Source organism: Pipra filicauda, unplaced genomic scaffold (genome assembly GCF_003945595.2).
Source record: "Pipra filicauda isolate LSUMZ 115617 unplaced genomic scaffold, ASM394559v2 scaffold14_size4853619_pilon, whole genome shotgun sequence".
NCBI lineage: Eukaryota > Metazoa > Chordata > Aves > Passeriformes > Pipridae > Pipra > Pipra filicauda.
The window spans coordinates 4669797-4693403 of record NW_024103985.1 but is presented as its reverse complement, the minus strand read 5'-3'; the positions used below and the strand labels follow the sequence as shown (position 1 = coordinate 4693403).

At 45.4% G+C, this 23607-nt stretch overlaps 1 protein-coding gene across 14 annotated transcripts in view; it reads right to left on the bottom strand.

Moving 5' to 3' along the window:
- The window catches only part of ARVCF (ARVCF delta catenin family member), a 236322-nt gene that overhangs the window by 22465 nt on the left and 190250 nt on the right, over nt 1-23607 (bottom strand). For 11 of the 14 annotated variants that reach the window (XM_039378914.1, XM_039378916.1, XM_039378913.1 and 8 more), the window contains 3 exons: nt 23084-23255; nt 20771-20788; nt 16230-16301 (listed from right to left, as the gene is read on the bottom strand). In XM_039378914.1, the coding sequence (XP_039234848.1) occupies nt 16230-16301; nt 20771-20788; nt 23084-23255 (262 nt within the window). The remainder of the gene's footprint in view (nt 1-16229; nt 16302-20770; nt 20789-23083; nt 23256-23607) is intronic. The other 3 variants (XM_039378908.1, XM_039378909.1, XM_039378917.1) reach the window with 1 other exon arrangement.

Genomic DNA, 23607 nt, shown 5'->3' with positions numbered 1-23607 from the left:
CCGTGTGGCACTGCCAGCTGTGCAGAGGGTCAGTGCTCCTGCCACTCAGGCAGACCTGAGACTAAGCTGGAGTGAACACTCCTCCCACAGAAATGCTGTGTCTAGGGTAGTCTTTCTTACTGGTTGTCCCTTACTCTTGTGTCAAACACTACAGTGTTTTAAGACAAAAGGCTGCTTAGGCTTATCAGGCTGGTGATCTCCCTGACAGCAGATCAATATGCCAGCAGAGCAGCAATGCTCCTGGACGTGGGCAATCCTGCCTGCTCCCTCCAGGGAAGCTCCTTCTGGCTGGGCTCACACCTCTGACAGCCCAGAGCAGAAGGAGCTGGGCACAGGGATGATCTGCATGGCACTGGGGACTTCTTAACCAGACAGCAATCTGGCCCATGCACACGAGATCAATACCAAGCGTGGCATTGATCATGTTATGTTTCCCTGGGAGGGAAAACCTGAATTTCCAGATGCTGTCTGCTACATCACAGGAATATTAGAACGACAGTGACAAGGTCAAACATCCACGCTTATTCTCTCAGATCCCGGCGCTGCTGCTGCTCCTGCTGACCACGGGGGCTTCTGTGTCTGCTCCTGCCTCGGAGAGGGCCCAGAATTACATGACTGACTGGTTTCCTTTCTCCTCCCTGAAAGGACCCAGATGGCAGTGCCTGGTGACCGCTCACACGCCCGGAGGGGTGTCTCCTTGTTTGTGTCACCAAACAGCTTCTGTTTTGTCACTCCTCCTTTTCAGCCCCAGAGAGCAATTGCAAGGCCTGCCCAGTCCAGGCCAGAGCCAAGAACACTGCCCAGCCTGCCCAGCTTGGCTGGCCCTGGCACCTGGGCCCCTGGCACCTGGGCCAGCGACACCAGGAGCAAAGGCACAGGCTCAGGACCGTGTAAGGTGCTGTCCTCAGAGTGTAAGCCCAAGCCAAGAACTGTGGGAATGCCACAACAATGCAAACCCACAGCACTGCCAGAGATCACTTCCCCACTGCCACTCTGGAAACGCGGGAAGGAGACAACACTACAGAGAGCCTCACCAGGTACAAGCAGGTGGGAAACGGACCTTTCTTCTCAACAGGGAAAGCTTTTAAATGCAGGAATCTCTAGGCTAGAACATGTTTACTCTCTGCCTTGGTAAGGCTTGAATCCACTGCTTTTTGGAGCATATTTCAAATCTTTTCCATTTAGCCAAGCTTTCCCAAAGGGAAAAGAGAAATAGAAAGATGGCTGGCAAAGCTAATGAGGATTGGGAACTCGAGGAAAATTATTACTTTTCATACTATATAAACAAACATGCTTTTACAACTGTGCATTCCTGTACCCATGCCAGAACACATGTGTTTTCAGGGACTTTTCCTTAAACTGAGAAAACCAAAACGAGGCAAAAAATGTTTTCCTTACAAGCTCAACCTCCAGCCCCTAAAGTACACCCTGCTTTCTGATCCCAGCTGCCATGGGATGCAGCTGGAGAGACCCCATGACTAGGGCAGATGCCTAATTGTCCAGCCCAACCATCAGCAGGTTTGAGCTTAGTGTACAAAATGTGTTTATTAAAGAGAGAGATACTGAGTGATCCCCTGAAGCACATTAAAAAAAAATTACACCACAGCTACATCCAGTAATAAAATACAATGTGTTGCTGTCAGTATCTTACCAATAAGTCCAAGAGCCTCGTAACACAAAACTGCCTCAGAACTACAGTCATCACTGAAAATCAACAGCATTGTTAAGGGACTTCTTCCTTTAACTTGTGGCTGCCTGAACCTACCATTTTCTTTCTTCTGGTCTTCTGTGTGTGTTTAACCATGGATCATGTGTTCCAAATTGCCCTTTTTTGGCCTCAAGCCCCTGTAAAACTCAGCTTTGCAGTTCCAGATGCCAATCAGCTGCTCTGACTCCAGAAAGCTAACGAGCTTTTAGTTTCCTCCCAGCTCAGTAGTAGAAACCTGTCTGCAGAGGAAAGCTTACTGCAAAAGGAATCATGCATTAGTTCTTGGCTCCAGATGCCACTTAAATATATTTATTTTATTCAAAGGTTCTGACATTATTCAGAACTCTTTAGATATTGAACAGCTTTATAAAATTTCTGTCATAAAATGCCAGCAAATTGGGAAGCACAGCAAAGGGAAGAAACACTACAGCTGCATGGCAAAATAAAACCCCTGCATGTTAATACTTGTTTAGATAAATATCCACACCCCCCCAGAGTTATGCAAGAAAGGTGAAAAAAGCAGAGAGAACAGTTTCTTACCTCTGCAGACCTCCCAGTACCTTCTTTCCTGTCCCCAAGGGAGTGGATGAAATGCACTGGATGAGGCTGGGTATGGTCCCACTGAGTGCTGACCCTCCTTGGCTGGGTCAGGGGGGACTGCAGCCAGAGACCAGTTCTGCCTGGGTGCAGCAGCCACACTGCTCCAGACCCCCAGCACCTCCTGCCATCAGCCTCTCTCTGCACTGGGGAGCTGGCACTAAAACCAGCCAGCAGGGCAACCCCAACCCCTCCATGGCTCGGGAATGCACAGCAACAGGACTGCCTCAGCAGGGTGGGACTGGGGGGCTTCCACTGCCTGCCCATCAGAGCACCCCTGCTGCCCAGGGCCCTCTGCCCTGCCCATCAGAGCACCCCTGCTGCCCAGGGCCCTCTGCCCTGCCCATCAGAGCACCCCTGCTGCCCAGGGCCCTCTGCTCCAGGTTCTCCCAGCCTGTCTCAGTTTTATCTTCAGTGCCAAGGGAAAAACAAGTTCAAGGAAACACCCAAATCTTTCAGACACCAAACTCCGCTCAGAAGCCAATTTGAAAGCTTCTTTCTGGGTTACTCATGCTTCACAGAGTCTTATTATACCTCCACCTCTCATCATGATTTTTATATAAAGTCTCATAAATGGTCATAAGCCATTACACAGGTATTTGGTTATTCATATCAATTCAGCTGCTCGTTAGAGGCCTGTCTGCTTAAGGCAGTGAAGGGCTGCAGAGCTCCACAGCTTGAATTCCTCAAATAAGGAGGAAGAATAAATCTCTCTCTTCTCCAGTGGATCTACCCTCACAGAAACATGAAACATCTCAAAATACATTCCAACAGGAAGGAAATATTTGGGTATAAACAACTCATCTTTTTTTTGAGGAGAGCTTATCAGAACCCAAGCTGAGCAGAAGCCAGCAGGGCCAGTCTTAGCCTGCAGAAATGAAAGGTCAGTGGTTCCCAATCACCAGCACTGGGACCGAAGCCTGTTTGGTTCTTTACAGGCAAAGTCCTGCAATCTTGCCTTTATAAGCATTTTATAAGCAACTGCCATATGGAAAGACTCCCTCATGTTAATAAATAATTTATTATATGCCAACCCAAACACTCCCTCCTGTTTGTGTCCTGAAATTGCTAATTAGTTCCTGCTCGAGCTTCCAAAGTCAAAAGTGTGTTTCAATTCCTCTCTCCATTTCATGAAAGCTGCCTCATGCACCCAAAGGCAGCCCAGTGCTTCTAATCTGTCTCAATTACAGTCACTGCACTGCTGTCAGGCAAGTATCTCCCAAGCATCCAAGAAAAAGAATTTGATGTTTTCAATGTCAAATAAATGTCAGGCCAGAGTGGGAGCAGCACGAACAGAAGGTTTTCTTCAACTTCTCTAACAAAAAATGGACCTTACAAGCCCAGTTTTTTAAGGTACAGTATTTGGGTACTGAATTCTCCTGGATTTCAGTGTAAGCCAGAAACCTTAATGCCTTCAAGAACAGAGATTCTGCACCTGTCCTCAAAGCACCATATCCAGGCAGGGACCAGAGATGATGGAAGGTAAGAGAAGGCGCTGCTGCTCCTCCTTCATTTGAACTGGGACACACTGGACACACCACATCGAAGGTGTGGAGTGAATGGATACTCCTGCCCTTTCTGCCAACCATTCTCTGCAGCTTTTTGAAAAACCAGGTAAGTTTGTATGAAATGAAAACCTGCCTGCTGTTTGGTGTACTGCCTGAGTATCAGACAATCACAGGCAGAAACAACACAAAACCAGCTCTGCCTACAGAATTAAAGGTTTCTTGGAAACACAGGTCTTGCTATAAAACTTAAATTTGGACTAGAATGTGAGATAGGACAACATGATCTGGAGAGAAGTAGCTCCCTGAAGCCTTAGCTGGCCCAACACACACACATAGTACAGCCACAAATAAATCTATATGCAAATTAAAAAGAAGAAGAGAAGAGACTGGGGCCCCAGCGTGTGGCAATGAATGAGACACTTAGCTGAAATGAATAGAGGGAGCACACAGGCATTTTTCAAGAGGCAAAGGGGAACATTACACAGCATCCAACTGCAGCCTGGCCCCATCTTCACCATCCCACAGCAATGGCACGCATTCCCAAACCACCACGAAATCATAGGAGAAATTTTACAACAAAGCCACAGCAGCCACTACCTCAAAGCAACTCTGACAGCTTCTTTGAAACCACTTCATGGCTGTTAAAATAGTGAAAAGATCCCACCCCAATAGCCACTTTGTCTAGGACAGTTTTCAATGTCAATGCAGCTTTCTTATGGTAATATTATGCAATTAAAAATTGAGTTTAAAACTACCCGTGTAAAAGATTCTAAGCAGAGGCTGACATTTACTGTGGAGGTTGTTCATGCCTATAGAAAACTCTGAAAAGGTCAGTATAAATGTAAATAAGGTGAGATACTTCCTCAAGAGTACAGCAATTTCCACATGTTATGGACTGTACCCATTTCTAACCCTTCCTACACCCGAGGCAGTGCTGCCAATGCCCTGGTGGCTTCTCACGGGCCATGTGAGTCCAGAGCTGGACACAGAAATAGGGCTCCAGATTTCAGTGACACAACTGGCACCACATTTGAAGTGTTTCAGGGAAACTGGGATCCAGCCCTGCAGAAAACTGCCAATACAGTTTAATGCTGAAGGGTCTGATCTCGGCACTGCTTTCAGCAGGCAGGTCTGGCAGACTTGCAGGGGATGTGCTTGTTAGAACTTAATTATCAAGCAAAACCTTGCAGAACTGCCCAAATCTAAGCCACATATGCTTTTACCAAGTCTCATATTTTGGACACCAGCACTACACTGAAGCACTCTCCTGGAAGCAGCACTCGTGTAATTGAATAAATGGGATTAGGCCTCACGCTCCCAACACCCCCAGCTCCTCATTGCTTGAGATCCCAAACACACTGCACTGCACGGAACACCTCAGTCATCCTGCACAGTTCTTATCTCTCCTCTCACACATCTGCAGGTTGCCTTGTGTGCTCCCACGTTTTATGACTCAACGGGCAAAGTATCCCCAAAAGGGGAGTGGGAATCCTGCATCTGCCAGGAATGCAGACTTCCAGTTTCCAAAGTGTTTAAGGGCCATTGGGGACACTGCAATTAAGGCAGATCCTTTCTGGAGACCTTACTCTTGTCCCCTCATACTCTGAATGACTCTTTGGAGATGTTTTTCTTGCTCATCATTTTTAAACTCTCAGGTGGACAAGATGCCATTATATACTCAATCATTTGAGTATATATAGATTTGCTGGTTGTGATTTTAGAAGTCTCAAAACCAAACTCACTGGATTACATCAGATTCACAGAATACACTGATTTGGAAGGGACCCACAAGGATCATCCAGTCCAACTCCTGGCCCTGCACAGACCCATCCCCAAGAGTCACCCCCTGTGCCCCAGAGGATCAGCCAAACCCTCCTGGAGCTCTGGCAGCCTTGGGGCTGTGCCCACTGCCCTGGGGAGCCTGGGCAGTGCCCAACCACCCTCTGGGGGAAGAACCTTTGCCTGAGATCCAACCTGAGCCTGCCCTGGCACAGCTCCAGCCCTTCCCTGGGTGCTGTCCCTGGTCCCCCCAGAGCAGAGCTCAGTCCCTGCCCCTCCTCTGCCCCTGCCCAGGCAGTTGGAACTGCACTGAGGTCTCCCCTCAGTCTCCTCTGCTCCAGCTGAACACACCAAGTGCCCTCAGTGTCCTCACACGGCTTTAAATCAAGGCCCTTCCCCACCTTCACTGCCTCCTTTGGACACTCCAATGGCTCAATATCTTACACTGTGGTGCCCCTGAAATACTGTGTGATGCCCAGCTCACTTCAGCAGCACTGTCCCCCTCCCTTCCCACAACTGTTCAGCTTTGCTTACCCAGACTCAGCCTGTTCAAGTGGACTGTCACAGCACGGGAGGTATTTACACTGTACTGAGGCTACTGGTAAAAGAGAATGCAAAGTTTCTCTAAATGTCTCCTACAAAAGCAACAATATTTTCAGTAAAGAGACAGCAAGGTGTGCTAAACACAACTGAATTGGACACGAGGGGGAAGGACTGCTCTTCACAGAGCCTCCATCCAGATCTGCCCCAATCAGGGTCTATTCCTGCACACACAAATAACATTTCATGCTATTACAGATTTCCAATTTTCCCTATGATCAAGACACAGGAAATTCAGGGCTGGAACTAATGGTCTGTGAGGCCGAAATGAAAACACTCTCCTTCCTACCACACACTGATCAACATTCCCTGTGATCACTGACAAGGCCTGGGTCAGCAATCAAGCTCTCAGTGGGCTCAGAGCAACCAGCAGCTGGACTGACATTGCTTCTAAACCGTGCAGAGGTGAGATCCCCCCGCCTCCAGCTGACAGGTAAATTTAAGGGGGTGCTTTCCAAGGTAAATGCCTGCCTCGCAGTTCAAGGTCGTTTTTCTTCAATCCACAGTTAGAGGGATATGGCACATTAAGTCACATCATTCCCCTGTCATGTGGGAGAAGGGGAGAGCTTTTAAGCCCGTGCAGAGCACTGGGGGTTATAGAAATAAATATGGCTTTACACAGCAGCGTTCACATTCACGATATCTCAGAGTGGTTTACAAAGTAATGAGTCAGATAATGGGGCTGCAGCAGCTGTGCAGGTACAGGCACCAGAAATTAATGCTGAGAAAACTGAAGTCTTAATTTTTTGATTCTCTATTTGTTCTTCTGCAAAACATGACTGCAGCTTCAGTCTGACTAATGAGCATCAGTGGCTTCTGCAATTCAGAATGCACAGGTTATTTGACATTCCAGTTTATTTTAATTTTGAGATTAACTCCATGATTAAAGCTCTCCATTAACTATAATAAATACTGTTCAAGCAAAAGTAGAGAAAATGCATGTACTTCCCTGTCCTGGCTGCACTGTAAGGGAGGCCTCCCTGCCTGATCTCCAGTCCCTCAATTTGCAATTAGTTCAGAATCACACAACTATTTCATTTTCAGTCACCTTACTCTCCCCCATCATAAGCTGTTATAAGCAGACCCTCAAAGGCTGGTTAAGAGTGCTGTGAGGACTCCATGGTTTACTGTGCAGGTGCCAGAGAAGGTACATATTCTAAATAAAAACATATCTATCTTTTAAATAAGCCACATCTTGGGATGCAGGCTGATATACCCCAATTAAGATGCATTTTGAATATATGCTCCTTTCCCAGCTCCTTGGGCAAATGGACTCTCATTCTTCTCATCTGAGTCACTAAACCAGGCGTCACGGATTAAGTTGTTTTGGAGAACTGTGCTGGTTTTATGCAGACATACCTTTTCTGGCTGACTTTGTAATCAGTTAGTGAGAGTCACAGAGAACAACTCGACAGAGAGCGTGGGAGGTCACCTGGGCCAGCTTCCTGCTCCAAGCAGGCTCAATGCCCAGTTCACACCAAGTTATTTATGCTTTTGTCCAGTCAGGTCCTGAAATCCTTCAGTGACAGAGAACCCTTCAAGACCCTCTGAGGAACCTGCTCCAGTGCTAATCAGGGGCACTGGCCTGTGCTTTTGTGGGCAGAAGAAATACCAGATGGGACAGACAAATGCTTTCAGCAAGACTTGAGAGGTGTCTGTCTGGAGTTGAGTTCTGAGAGCAGCAGAGTCATGCAGGGCTCCCAGCCAGCCATCCACATTCCTGCTCCTCCTGAAGGCACAGCCTTCAGAACGCTCACCTGCAGCTACAACCACTTCCTTTACTTATGCTCACACTAGTTCTGGAAATCTGGCAAGGGATTTAAATCAACATCACACCATTTTTCTACCTCAGCTGTTCTGAAACTTTCTGCTGTTCTCTTAACTTGTCAAGCAGCTTTGTCAGCACAACTTTGCTGCAGTGCTTTTGATGGACACAAGAGACAACGGGAACTTTGTGCAGCAAAGTTTCTGTAATTGATTTTGACAGGAAATTCACTGTCTGAGTTCTGACAGAAGCTCAGCTCCTCTTCCTTGTGCTTCACGGTGATCCTGGCCAGGCTGTCAGGACAACTTTGATTTGTACCTCTCTTCAAAGTATCATCTCATTTTTCACACTTATGCTAAAAGGGGGAAAAGAGTCTCCTTGTTATTGTTTCTTAACTGCAAGTCAGTGGCAGAGCAGATGCCAATACAACTCAACGGGGCTGCAGGCTGGAGGAGTCTTTCTCTGCAGTGACTGAGCCCCAGACTGAGGCACTTACACTTATGTGAGATAAGGACCTCCCTACCAACTCCTGCTTTTATTCCTGGCAGGCTTTCTTGGCACATTCTCATTTTATAAAGTCCTTGAGCATCATCTGTATAATGAGCTACACTCTGCAATAACAGGCATTCTATTTTGGGGAAACAATTAGAATTGCTTGTAGAATAGAAATGCTAAATGAGACATGCAAAAACATACACACAACCTGAAGTGTGGGGAGGGAGGAGTATTAACCATTCTCAGCAGGGCAAACAGTACAGGAAAAGCTGTGAAAAGAAAAAACATATGACTGACAACTATAGCTTTCCAACACTATTTTTTCCATCAGAAATATTAACCAAGCGGAAAGGACATGAAAATCCAAGCAGTGTTTGAAGAGCTAAGATCTTGCATTGCCAAAGAGCACACCTAACACTGGACTTATGCACTGGTTTCTGTACATACCAACCTATAATAAATCAATCATCAATAAAATAGTTGAACTTCTCCATATAAGCACACAGCAAGTGCAGTATAGTGCATAGTGAGAATACAAAACAAATTCACAGCATTGTGTATTTTCAAAATACTCTCTGCAACATGAACTCCTCAGTCCACTCCCACAATATCCTATTGGGGCAAGATACTACTATGCACCTTTAACAGAAATTATGTTTTTATTTAATTTTTATATCACTGTGGTGCTAGCAACAGTTGGGATACACAATATTCTGGCAGAATTTTGCTGTTTTTACAAATGTATCATGTGCCCTCCATCTGCATTGGTTATCACAGCTGCAGTGAAAACACTAATTACTTCAGTGAAGGCAATTATCCTTGTTATTATTTAGTGAAGGTATTTTTCTAGTGAAGACAGTGGAAGTAGCAGACACTTCCTGAACAGGTTCACTACAGCCCCAGCATCTGAAGGCAATCCACTTGCCTAAGGCCACTCAGCAAGTCAGTAGTGATGTTGGAATGGAAAAATGAGACTTTCCTCCTTCCAGCTCTGCCTTTTGCTGAAGCTCCAGATCACTCCATCTCCCTATTAGCTGCTGTAATTACCACGTTCTCCAGTGGAGCTCCTGCTGTTTAGTTTTTCATGGGCTACCTTATTATGCAAGTACATACAGGCTGTTCTAGTTTAAGATGCATAAGTCTCATTTTCTGTGCATTTATAACTTGGCCACAAATTCACATCAAGTTGGAAAGGGAATTTACCACCTGGGATTCTTGTCTTTTAAAGTCCTTTTAAATTCTGCTAGTTATTCTAGCAGATCTATATTCTTAGGTGCCAGTCTCAGGCAAGGAGGAGCTAGAAGTGACTACTGGAGTTATTCTGTAGTCCCACGAGAGCCACAGGTGAGAGGACCTAGAGGTGGAGAGGAGGAATCTTGCCTCCAAGTGCCAGCTCTTCCCTCCATGCACTGAGGAAGACTAAACATTCAAGAACGCAAGAGAAGGATAAAGAGGAGGAGCAGCTGTGGATGTTGATTCACTATTTCCAGGATAACCAAAATACCTTAGAGGTGAGTCAGATTTTTCTCATTCAGAAGGAAAAGCCTGAAACAATTCAGAAACAAATCTGTCTTCCTAACTCAGTGTCATGGTTTATTCAGTAGGTTTTAAATTCAGCTGTCCCTGCAAAGTGAGGCAGACCCTTCTACTCACTCCTCCTCCCTTGCTGGCCTACATAAAACCTCTCAAGCAAGAACTGCAAAACAGTTCTAATCAGGTACAATCCTACAGCAAGTTTCCTTTTAGGTACCCTGGAGTATATATTGGGACTGGGACTGAGACAGAAGTCAAAAACCTTCTCATCTCTGCAGATGAGTCACCACCGCCCATCACTGCTCACCTCATCCTAAGATTACAGAGAACTTGTGTTTCCTGTAATATCCAAAAGAACTCTAAAAAGAACAACACCTCTACTGGAATGACTTTCTGCTTTAAAATAGTCTTTTCAAGTTAACTGTTGGTAGCAGAATTTTGCACTTCATTTGAAATCCAGACTGAGTAACCATTAAACCTCCCCACACGTGACTCCTGAAAGAAGAACACACATCACTGAACACAGAAGGTGCCACAGCGTGTCAACGTGAGCAACAACTCCTACAGGCCTAGGCCAGTGTACCTGAAATGAAAACACCACTGTTCAATAACTCAGTTACCAATTCAATTGCTTGAGTTGTCATGTTAAGAACAACAATAAGATATTTCAGACTCATTCTTTCCACTGGAAGAAGGTATGCTAGGGCAGGAACATAACAGTATTCCTGCACTTCCAATTCACATTCCAGCTGCATCTCCCCATATGACCTTTCAAACCCTCCAGTGCAGCCCTAAACTTACAATTTATGTTCTACATAATAAAATTTAACAGATCCATGAAGATCACAAATAAGGAGCTTCCACCTGTAGAGCGCAGCTCAGCAGGCCAGGAAGCAACTCGTGCACGTGTCAGCCAGCTCTGAACATTCTCATTCAACATGAGAATGAGAGAAGGTTATAACAAAGGCAGAGTATTCCAGAGCAATTAGCAGTCAGCTATGGAAAGAGTGTGTAACAAGAAAAGAAAAATCCACATGTGCCTGCTCTGAATTTCTTGCAAATGTTGGGAAAAAGAATGGGAATTTACAGGTACCAGGCCAGAGAAAGTTTGGCAAAGGCAGGCTCCATATGGGAATTTTCCTATTCCAGGCAATAAATTTTCTCTGACTCCACTGGAAGACAGATGAGAAATCTTTCACTGCTTTGTACATTATGAAAAACACATGGGACCAAAATGAACACTCAGATTAGTAAAGCAACAGGAATAAGAAATACTTAATAATTCTGACAGAAATTCTCAACAACGTGCACAAAATACTGAAAAGGTGTTAATACGAGAACATGTTCCTCCCTGTCACAGATCTCCCCAGTCCCTCCATTTCCACCAGCAGGCACAGGAGGGGTCTGGATGGTACCATTAATCAATCGGTTCTACTCACTTATTCACAATACAACAATTAAAATTAATGATTGAAGGGAGCTGCAAAAAGGCAGGTGAGTGCCTGAGTCAACTTGGAAAGATTTAAAGAAAGCAGATTTAAATGGCAGTGAAATGCAAACAGCAGCCAATCTTAATTACAAACCTAAAGCCAGAGTAAAGCTTCAGTGAAGTTTCTCTCTCCTTCACTACATGTTGCCTTTAGCTGAAGACAAATTGCTGGCACTTTTGTAATCTACTAAGTTAAAGTCATTACCCTGACAGTGCCAGGAAGTCTAATTTCCTGGAGCAGTAATACAAAGATTTATAAGGGAATTTAAACACTCACCTTCTGGAATAGAAAATCTATCATCAGCATCAGGCTCCATGGGAAGTGACTGAGGATTTCAGATAATGGAGAAGAAGGAATTCACCTGCTGACAAGTTCATCCAAAATCTCATTCCCTGCCTACACAGGCTGCTGACCAGGGTAAGTGTGTACACAAAGCTGAGCTTTCAAATGAATTCAGCTTTTCTGTGAGGTCCCTGGTGCAGCAAAACAGACTTGTTCATTACAGGCAGCTTTAGCATGGTTCAGTATTTCAGTACAACGCTCTCCTAAATACATTCCCATTAAAATGGAAGTAAGCTTAAGTAATCAAAACAGAAAAGATGAATTAATAACCACTTCAATAACTGATTTGAAGGAGAAAATGAGTTAGCTCATCCACCAGGCTAAAATGGAACTGCACATCTCCTTATGGCTGAAAACTTTCAGCTCCCTAATGAGAGAAACTGAAATTAGAGCTGAACTTCAACACCCAAAGCACCTCAGAGCATCAGCTGTTCTGCCATCAGATGTGTGTGTGCATAAACAATGAGCCATGAGATCTGCTTGGGCCAAACAGCACAGAGGGCTGGATTTAATCAGGAATAACCTAATGCTGGTTCCATATAAAAAGCTGTTCTGCTCTTCTGGACTTTCTCCTCCCATGCTCCAGCACTGAGGAGCAGTGGTGGACAATCCAACACCTCCAGATGAGGAGGATGAAATGCTCCCACCTCTACAGCATCTTCGAGGGCTGACACACATCAACCCTGACTGTTCTCAGCAAACCCTGTAGCAGCCTCTCACCTGAGACACTGCTTTCCACCACACAGACCTGAGCCATCCTGATGCCTCCCCAGAGCACGAGCCTCCTGTCACTGCTCCTGCTCACAGACGGGGACTGCTCCTGCTCACAGACAGGGACTCTGACAAAACCAAGCAGTTGTGCTGCTCCTGCTCACAGACAGGGACTCTGACAAAGCCAGGGAGTTGTGCTGTGCCCTGGATTTCACGTGTGCCCGGGAGAGCTCGGCATCGCTGTGCCGGTGCAGAGGAGGCAGCACCACTGCCACTGACCTACTTCATACCGGGGAAGGCACTTCAGCAAGACTTTCCCCCCTCCCCTCAGAAGCAGCAGTTTCTGAAAGTCCTAAATTTAGCAGGTTCTGAGGACAGCATTCATAATTTCCTGTCAGAGCTGTTCCCTCCTCTGTGCAAGCTCTTATCGCTTCCCGCCGAAATGCATCCTCTCCCTCTCTGACCATCAGGAAAAAATATGCTCCTTTCAACAAAGAGGAAACAAGAAGCTTCTCTTCCACACTCTTCCCTCATCAGGACAGCAGTACCCTGGACACTGCCAGAGCATATACATTTACTTTTTAATATCAGATGAGACAGCTTCTGAAAGCACTGCAAGTTCTCCCATCTGACATTATCCAGTTTACCACAGATAACAACCCTGAACTGGAAGCTTTCCCCTGCCAGAATGTCTAGCACATAAAATTATTAAAGGTTTAGAAATGGTTTCAGGGCTGCTCAAATGATGTGCTGCAGCAAAATCTAATTCCCATTAAAAAACCAAGAGCAATCAGGAGGAGACTCTAGTCCATCACTCTGAAAAAAAGAATTGCCTTCATTCATTCATTTCTCTCCAGAACAAACAAATTCCAGGGAAAAAAGTAAAATACTAGCATTTAAACTAGGTTATAACTCACAAGACCCTTTGGACTGTTCAGAATACGAAGACATTCCTAAGCTGTTGTACCACCAGGACAGGTGTCCTGAAGAAGGACTGAGAAACCTCTGCCTTCCACACAGACACCAGCCAGACCCCACCCACAGTCTGCAAAAGTTTCTGGGTTTATGATGGTTGGCTACAGAACAAGATGAAATTCTTACAATTAAAGTAATCTGGAGACCAAAAGTTTCCAGAGATGGTAGAAAATAGGTCTGAACTAGTTTGCTGCTGCTAGGTCATGGTTTTTCCAGCAACGTAAGCACACTCAACTAAGCTCAGTGGTCACACCTAAGAATGTCTTGCAGGGAAACCATGATGTCAAGTTCTTGAAAGCTCATCTGCAGATCCACCAGATAAGCTCCATGGATGTTGACTATGAGATTACAGGAAATTTAACACTACACCCCAACATTTGTTCACTACCACAATGTTCATTTGCTGCATTGCACGAACAAATCTTATTACTGCAGTTTCATTTGCCCACAAAGATTCCAGCTGAAAACTCCCTTTAACATGGCTTTAATAATACATGAAAGAGATTAATCTATAATTGTTGATTTTTGAAATAGCACTTCATTGTGTCACTCAATCTGAGTGCTTCTGATCATTAAAACTTGCATGATTTTTCCACCTTAGTAACGAGGTTCTGCTCAGCTGAGAGCTGATCTCATCAGAGGCAATTATACTCCATGGCAGAGATCAGACCAGAGCTCTTAAGGGTTTTAAAACATCCATTTTATTTTCCTTATTTTACTGAACAATGCAAAGTTCAAGCAACCTTGTTAGAACCTTGAATATCCAGGAACTCTCATGTAAACGAGATGCCTGGCAGGAAACGACCAGGAAAAAAGTGAACAAAAATGCATCACTGACTTGAGTTTTTTACTCTTGGCACACAAGTGAATAATTTCTCATGCATTTTTTTTTGTCAAAGGGCTTCTTTCAAAATGCATGGGGAGCAATCTCCTGACTTTATCTAGCGTGAGATATGCAGTCTATTTGACTTAGATTAAATGGGAGTATCTCAAAATTATCGAACAACCTCTTCAAGAGTGTGAGATTTCTACCACCTGAAGAAGATAACAAGCTGTGTAAGCTCAGAGACAGATATGGCTCCCATCAGATCTGCCACATCACTTCTGCATTACCACAGCCTCATGGAAGATTTGTATCTCATTTTAAAGAAAGTTAGGCAAGATAGATTTCTTCACAGAAATTCTTGATTTCCATCTTTTCCCTTTAGTGGCACCTACATTCCAATGACATTTAGAAAGGAATGGAAACACTGAAGCCCTTGTTATATTTTGCATTCCTTTCTTTTCCTGCATCCTTAAGATACCTCTTTGCTCTGCACTGTAATCAACACCCAGCCCTGAACTGATGGCATTCCAGGGAAAGTTGATAAGGAGAAGTTTCCTGCAGCTCTCCCAACAGGATGGCACTGCAGCTGCTAAGAGGTACATTAGGATCTTAAATCTTGTACAGATTTACTGTATCTTGTGCAATAATGCTCCAAATGAAAATGAGTGTTTAGACATGAGACTAGAAACTATCCCCTGTAAAGGGTGTCTGTAAATAGATTGGATCCATCTACATCTTAGGAATAGCTTGCACTATATATTAGGATTAGCTTGCATATCATCAGCCAGAGCTTCACTGTGAATTTAAGTGAAAGTGCAGCACTAAATATGTGTAATTATCCCACCATCCCTGACTATCAGCACATCTCTAAGGATCTCAGACTGGCCTCTCTTGCTGCCCTCAGATATCAGCAATAGAACTGAAGCACAAATAAGTTGATTTGATCAAGGTCACAAAAAGAGCACAATTCAGGTATTCCACACCCATGGCTCTCCCCACTGAGTCACACTGTCTCTTTATACTCTCCCAAATTCTGGAAGTGACGCAGGAAGAGTTTAAAATTTGTCTTCTGAGGAACACTGAGGTAGTTGAGGGTATTCATGCAGGTGAGGGTGCCCTGGGAGCTGGCAGGGTGGCACTGAGGCAGTTGCCATGGCAATGGCCGAATCTTTGCAGTGACACTGCACACACACTTCAAATCCAAACCTGTGCAAGTCTCCAAACACCATCCAATGCTGTAAGAATTCAGACGAGACCCCAAATCGCCTCCTAATCTCCAATTAAAAAAAGTACCATGCACGCATGAAGGGAATGCAGATTGTGAAAGATTTCACCTCTGCCAGACCTGAAATACAGAAGGGCAGGGCAGAAGAATTTTTCTGTGGACCTCCTGATTTTGGAAAACTGCAAGTCCTGCTCACTACAGACAGGGAGGAATACTGTGTTCAGGGGAAGACCATCAGTAAAGGCAAATCCCCTCACTCCCTGCCATCCCCTCCAATGGACAGAACATTGAGGAATGACAGGGATGCCAGGGAAGGGAAATGTCAGTGCTAAGAACCTTCACCCATTGCATAAATCCTTCAGCCATGTCTGTAAGGGGGGTACAAATGGAGCTGTAAAGAAAGAGAGTATGTACTCCCCCCTCTCTGGAGCTACAGTCACCTAACACCAAACCAGACAGACTTCTACAAGATTCCACCAATTCAGCAGCTTTATATAAAAGCCGGTTCTATCCAGGATTGAATCCTAGATAACAGCATGCACTGACACAGCCATCAGTACAATTAACTGACTACAAAAGAGAGATCAGCCCGATATGCTCATGTCTCACATCCCTTTAAGAGCCTCCAGCTCCCAGGCTACTTGTGACTTCCAAAAGCACAAACATTAGCATTACCTTTTGCTGCTTCAGACCGCTTAGGCAAATCAAGTGTATCAAAATTCCTGTCCAAATCTCCATTCTTCTTTCCTGTGCAAAAAAACAGAAGACAAGATATGGAAAAGACTGTCAGCATACTGACAGGTAAGTTACTGTCATGTGCATCTAGGAGATGACAGAAGATACAGCCCCAGAATACAAATCACAGCCTGTTACTCATAACTGTGTGTACCTGCCCTGCAGTCCAGCTGGGCCTCTGTATGAGCAACTCAGGGACAAAAACCTGTGCTGCTTGCAGGCTGATCTGCAAACATGCTTAGGACCAGCACTTCACTCCTAAACTCTTGGAAATTTGTGCCATTTCCCTTCTTGGCAAAGCCATGCCTCTCTCCGCCCAGTATTTACCTGTTATTTTCACACAGACTCGAAGCCCAGTTGAAGCAAAAACTTGGCAGCAGAGCAAAAGACCAACAGGCTTGCTTTGCAGCCTCTGTTCTCAACACAACTGCCAGGCAGGAAGATTTAATATATTGTACAGACAGCAGCCAACAACTTAACCTTGAACTGCCCTTCAATCGATAAAAGTGTCATTTTTACTATTTATTGAAAACTAATGGAAATATTCCATACTTTTGCTAAGAAAGTTTTAAACCATTACATCAGCTTTAATTTATACAATCCTTCACAGAAAGCAGAACAAACCCAGGACTTCAGTTTTAGCTGGGCTGAGAATTCAAGGTTAGGTAAACAGCTGGGGAGGGAAGTTTTCATCTCTTCTTGTCCCCCCAAGGAGACACAGTGCCTTGGGTGAGCCCACATGGATGCTGTGGGATAAGCAGGCACTTTGCCATCAGAGGAATCCTGGCAGCAGAGACAGAGATTTGGAAGGCACTGCAGGAATCTGCAAGGCTTCTGAAGACAGCACTGTACAATTTAGCTTTCCCAAATTATTCTGAGAGGGAAAAATCAAGTTCTTGAGTCCCTCTCCCTCAAGAGCAGGGAGGTAGGTGCAATGGGATGAATTCAGACAACACAGTTTGAAGCTGCCAGAAGTGGCTTCTGCACAGGGACTGCACCAGACTGTTAATGGGGGCTCTGCAGAAAGGGCTGAAAGCTCCACCAGTCAGGAGGCTTAAAAGCAAACAGGAAAATGATCCTTGAAAATGTAATGAGATCAGTCTGATTCTTGACTGGCAATAGGTCACGAGATGGGAAAGGCCCAGTCCCTGCCTTGTCATAGCAGGGGGGTGGTTGGTACATGCACAGTGAATTCAGTGGGTTACTCTTGACAAAAGGATAAACACACAGAGTACAGGATAGAGGAGAATTAGAGCTTTTAGGTATCAATATGAATATTTAGAAATAACATCAGAAGGAAAACATCCTCAAGGTAGTATTCCATCTACTCCCTTTCTTTGGGAAGTGATGGAATCACACACTTTTGGTTTGAAATGCCAACACAACGCCAGCCAACTCCAACTACTGTGCAAACCAAAACATGCATCTAAGAAGTTCTGCTTATCTGAAGTGATTTCCTTAATGAAAGCATGTAAAAGCCCATCTAAGCTGCCAAAAGGTCCTGCAGCCAGGTACCACATGCCACTCCTTTGAAAGCTGTCTTTTCTAAAGGAAGGGACAGGAATCAGAGGCACTCTGCAGCCTCCCATCAAGCTTTTGCTCCATGAAAGAATGAGAACACGTTGTTTGGGGAACCAAATACCAGAGATAAAGGGTGCTGTACATCACCAAAGGATGTCTCATTCCAAAACAGCAGCTGAACCCAGTCACTGGCTGCAAACCCTTGTTGACCCTTAGAGCACTGACAGGAAAAAGCAGGGCAGAGGGAATAAACAAAAAAAAAGCATTGAAGGAAGGAAGTCAGTATTTAGGAAAGATTACAGACTTAAGGCAGACCAATAAATGTGACTCCATCTTATCTACAAGTAGGACAAACCAGATTTTTCACATGACTCCAAATTTTATGTCTCTGGCACCAGTTTAAACCTCAGAACACGTACTCAGAGAGCCAGACCTTACCCAACACAACTACTCCTTGTAGAAGTTCTCTCTATAATTTAAAGGCTGGATCTGGCATTGGTATCAGCCCTGCAGAACTGAGATGGCACAGAAGAATTCCCTTCCTCCCAGTGGCAGTGTTTAGTAAGGACTGTGTGTCCATGCACAGCTTGTTAAGGAAGAGACTGTCCAGGAGTGCAGTGTTGGCTGCTACCTCTTCTGAGCTGGCAATGCCAAAGCAGCTGCTCATTTCCTACCCCATCTTTCATTCAGACAGCCCCTTCCACCTGTGTCCCTGCAGTCCCTGCCCCTCAGGTCTGGGCCAGCCTGCGAACACGGCCCAGCTTCCCCCAGCCTTGGCTGTTTGTCCCTCAGCCCTCTGAGACACTCCCACCCTGCAGGCCAGGCCAGCTGTCTGCCCATGGCAGCAGTTCAGAACACACAGCTCTGACCAAGGGGACTCCAACTCTACAAATCGCTTGCTTCATCAAGGCTAGCTTCAGAGATACCCCAGACATTTTCCAGCGCTTTCGTAGAGAGAGGAGGTGACCAAGCTGTAAGAAGACTCCAAAACAAATCCACCCAGAAAGGCAAAGGTTTCAATCTGCAGCCCAGCTGGTATTTCTCCCATTTGATTTTCACAGGGACCACAAATACTGGAGTTTCTAAAAAGGTGACCAAATTTAACAAGTTCAAGAGTCTACTGATGGCAAACCTCTCAGCCATCCCCATGCCAACTGACAGCACATGACCAGCTTCACCACCAGATTCTGTAGCTCTGAACACGCTGCTCTGCCCCCCAACCCTGCTGGCAGTGCTCCTGCATTTGTTCCCAACAGGGATGTGGACACACACACAGCCCACATCTGTATGTATTTGTATTTGGCTGACATTTGGATGGAGCACACGTTGTCCCTTCCCAGGTCCTCCCATCCAGGGTGTGCTGCTGTGCATCACCACAGGGATGCTCAATGGCCACGTCTGTGCAGGGGAAGAGAAGTTTAACATCCTGGTTTTTTACATTTCAGTGTCTACCCTTCGATGCATCCCCAGGTTCTCCAAGTTTTCCAGCCCAAGGCACGTCAGGGAAAAGCCGCCACTGTTGGATCAGAAGCACAGCTCCAAACTTTGCCAGGAGACAGACAGAGCTCTGAACATGCCTGACAGGTCTGTTTAATGAGAGCTGGCTGTAGGAACTGGCACAGCACTCTGGTTTGGGAAAATTGCCTGACATGAGACTTGCTTGTGCAAGATGCAATTTACAGTCTCTGAAACAGTGGGATTAAAATTCTTTCCCTCTCCCCCCTCACTACTTTTCATTATGTAAGAAACAACCAAAACACGACCTTCGGCATTTTCAATCTGTCAGAAACTCAGCACAGACTCTCAAGTGTGACCCAGTGTTATTAACCACTAAATGTTGTTGCTGATCTTCCTCAAATGTCGTTTGGATTTACCAGATAATCAAACCAGCTTTGCAGCCAGACTGCTTCTGCTGACGGCATAATCCCCAAATGCTTTCTTACTGGTTAAAATAAAAGTTGTAATGGAAAGTGATTCTCCTTAACACCTCCTCTACCCCTCCCGTCAATACTGTGCTTGTTAATACACCCACTGACCCGACTGCAGAGCGACAGGAGGCACAGGCTGAGCTCTGTGTTGCCAACAAGCTCATCCTCCACCAGCTCCCCAGTCACAGTCTGCAATCTGTGCAGAACACTACCAAGCACCACTTGTTGGGTGCAGCAGTTATTGTTTGTTTTTTTCTCTCCAGCATTCTCCTTTGGCTCAACCCTCCAGAACCCACGAGCTGAAGCAAGTGTCACAAGCTGACAATGCCCCTGCCTTCACCCCCCAAATCAGCCTCAGTGACAGTCTCCAGGGCACTCACAGCCCATCGACTTCCCAGCAGAGAAGGCAGGGAAGATTTAGCCTCGAGACCTGTGTATTCCAGCTGTAATTTTACTTATTGTGCTGGGATGAGAAACTAAAGGGTGTCTCCCCTGAGGCACTGGGGGCAGCTGCACCCACCTCTTCTGCTCCAAAGCAACAAAGCTGCAGCAGCCCAGTCAGTGCCCAAGCAGCCAAACTGCCCAGGAGCCCTGAGCACACACCCCCCAGGTGCTGGCACTCCTGGCACTCAGGCTCCCTGCCCAGAGCAGCCAGCAGGGCCACTCCTGGTGTGACAGGGCTGGGGAGGTGCTCGCTGTGCTGGGCCCTCTCTCGGGGTCCTCACATCAGCTCCCTCACTGCACATCAGCTCCCTCACTGCACATCAGCTCCCTCACTGCACATCAGCTCCCTCACTGCACTCACACCAGGAAGGAGGAAAACCTTGGGATCTCTATTCGTGCTGTGGACAGACCAAGCTGCCAAAGCTCCCTCAGAGGATTCCTCTGTCTGCTGCAATGAACAGGAGGATGTGCTGGGGGAGCAGAGGAGAAGGTGGATGAACGAGACCTTCATGTCAGCTCTTAGCCTTGCATGGGAAAGCTGAACAAAGCATGTTATGGCGATGAGGAAAGAAAGTATTGCAGACTCACCTTGATTGAACCACTCCTCTAATTACCAGAAAAGCAGCAAAAGGAAAACAAAAATTTACAGGATGAAGAAAATACAAAGGAACAGTCACAAAGAGGCAGAATTTCACAGAATAGGTTCAAAACCTGAGTATTATAAGAATACTGTAGAAGTTTCATCAATTAAAAAACCCCAATCAAAACAAGATATTCCACTTTCTCCCTTTTGTTCCTGCTGAAAAACCCCAATCTTTTTCTGCACAGTTTTTTTTCTTTCTCTTTTCATTAAATGAAAAGGTGCTCACAGAATTGAGGGGACAGAAGGATGACTAGCCCTTTGCAAAGGTGTTTGAAATGCTGTGATCAATGACCATGAAATAAAATAAACATGGAAACACTGCAGGATTAAGCGAACAAGAAGGGAGACAAAGAACTGATCTATTGTAAAGTCCTAGACTGAAAAAATTAATGCAGGTTCAGACCAGTACCCACAAACATTTAACAGCGAGATAAGGGAGCCTCTCTTTATGATTTTAAAAGCACATTTACAAACGGATTTTAATTTTTACTTTGTAAACACAACAGTCTGTTACCCTCTACCCTTCTGACCTACATCCCAGCAGCTGTGAGCTCAGCATTATCACCAGCTGATCTCCCTCTGGGGAACAGCACATTTTAAAAAGAGCACTGCAAAAAAGGGGGAAAAAACATTAAAATTTTCTTTGGAAATTGAAATTTCCTGCTGAACACACAGAGACAAACCTAGGCTGTCACTGAGTGCCTGCACTGCTCACTGTGATCCACAGGCTCATCCTCAGCATCAGATGATTGTGAGGCCAATTTGTCCAAAAAGACATGCTTTGATGCTTCAGATGATACCCAGCACTCCCTGGGCGTGCAGACACCGAAGGTGCCTCTCCAGGTCGGCCCAGAGGCAGCAGACACTCGACTCAGGACATCACCTGAGAGCCCCCTGGCACTGCCCTGGAGGGGATGGGGACAGCCCTCCACCAGCACACTGCCCTGCTCCCCCAGGGCACCCCGAGCTTCATGGCCAAAAATGTTCCCCCTGACTGGGCTGCTCTGGAGCCACAGAACAACAGGGACTGCAAGGGGCAGAACAGGCTGGAGCCCCAGCACACACGAGTTTCCAGAGGGCATCACTGCAGGGGCACTCACTCACTGGGAGAGCAGGCTGCCCAGCCAGGTGGTATCATCTCTTTAGTTTCTCCCCCAGTCATTAAAAGATTCCCATCCATTTATTTTTTTTTTTTCTAAGAAGCACTTTAAATGTGGTTGATGACAGACTAGTCTGCAGAAACAAGTTCCCACTGATGACTTCCCTAACACCCATGGAAACACAGCATTTGAATAGTGCACAGGTCAGATCACAGAGAGAGTCATGTGCAGCACACAGCCTGTCAAGCTCAAACAATTCCATGTCAGCTCTTTTTAGGGCCAAAACTCTTTCTGATACCTGGCCATAAACAATAAGGCAGGATGTGTGTACACATGAATGAGGAGAATGAAGCCGAGATAGAAAACTGAATTACTTTATCTCTGAATTCATCCAGAATATTCATTTCTCTAAAACAACAAAGAAAACAGAATTCAGTCTAGAATAGCAGTTTCTCTAAAACAACAAAGAAAACGGATATAATTTGAGTGTCTCTTTGTGAAGGAAACATTGAAGGGGGTTTACTGAGACTATTAATCCTCTCTTATAATGAAACTCATTTGCAACACTCATGCCCCAGAGGAGAGAACAGGTCTAAAAGTGAATGACAATTAAAAGCTACAAAATCATGTTTGCAATTTAAATTACTGAAAGAGTGACTGAATTAGGAGGTTTACATTTTGGCTGAGTGGGAGGGGAGGCTTTCAGTCTGTTTTCAAGTATGAGAGACTGGGGGCATGGAAGATGTCCAGCCAGGCGTGCCATGCCCAGGGATGGATGGATGCATGCTGGCCTGGCCTCCTGAGCCTGGCACACAAGCAACACAGCCAAGCAAGTGGAGTAAGCATAGATCTGACAGATGTAAGAACACAGGAAGGCACAGGGGAGGCAGAGCACATCCACCTTTTTCCAACAGCAGTGTCACCTGTCAGCATGCACCACTCCTATTTAAAACCAAACAAAACTACATCAATCGTGGAAAAAAAATCCCAAATATTTAGTAGTGATGCAACACAGGGATAAACACATGCCATGATACTGCAAACATGGAGCTCCCCAAACCTCATCCCTCCACGCTGGCACGATGAAGGCGCAACGAGAGCAGGACTGCACTGCAACGTTTACCCCATTTCCAGTTCTGAGCTCTCTGCAACACATACCTTTAGCTTTTTTTCCACCAAAACAACCAGCATCATCTTTCTTCTTCTTCTGAGAGCCTCCTGTGCCCGTGCTCTGACCCGCATCTAGTTCTTGGTACTTATCAGCTCCGGGGACCTCTTTGTGGACGTGATAGGAAAGGTTCCTCATGATGCACACACAGTTCTCCACAGACTGTCACAGGGAAACTGGGGTTACAAGAAGTCATGAACCCTCTTATTTACAGGTCATTATATTGTACAGTGGAGGGCTCGGAGGAAATGAAGAAAAGGCCCACCTGTCCCAGGGAAAAAACGTAGCTTTCGAGGAAGATTTAGACAAGATCCTTAAATGAAAGTTCATTCTTGTTCTAAACCCAATTTTTTTCTTTGAAAAGTGAAGCACTTCATAAATAGCACCCATTCAAATCGAAAACTCTCTAATCAAAAATACCACTTGATCTTAACAAAGAATACAATTCACCAAAAGATCAAACACACAGCAGGAAAAGATCATATAAGGATCTGATTTTAATACAAGCCTCTCT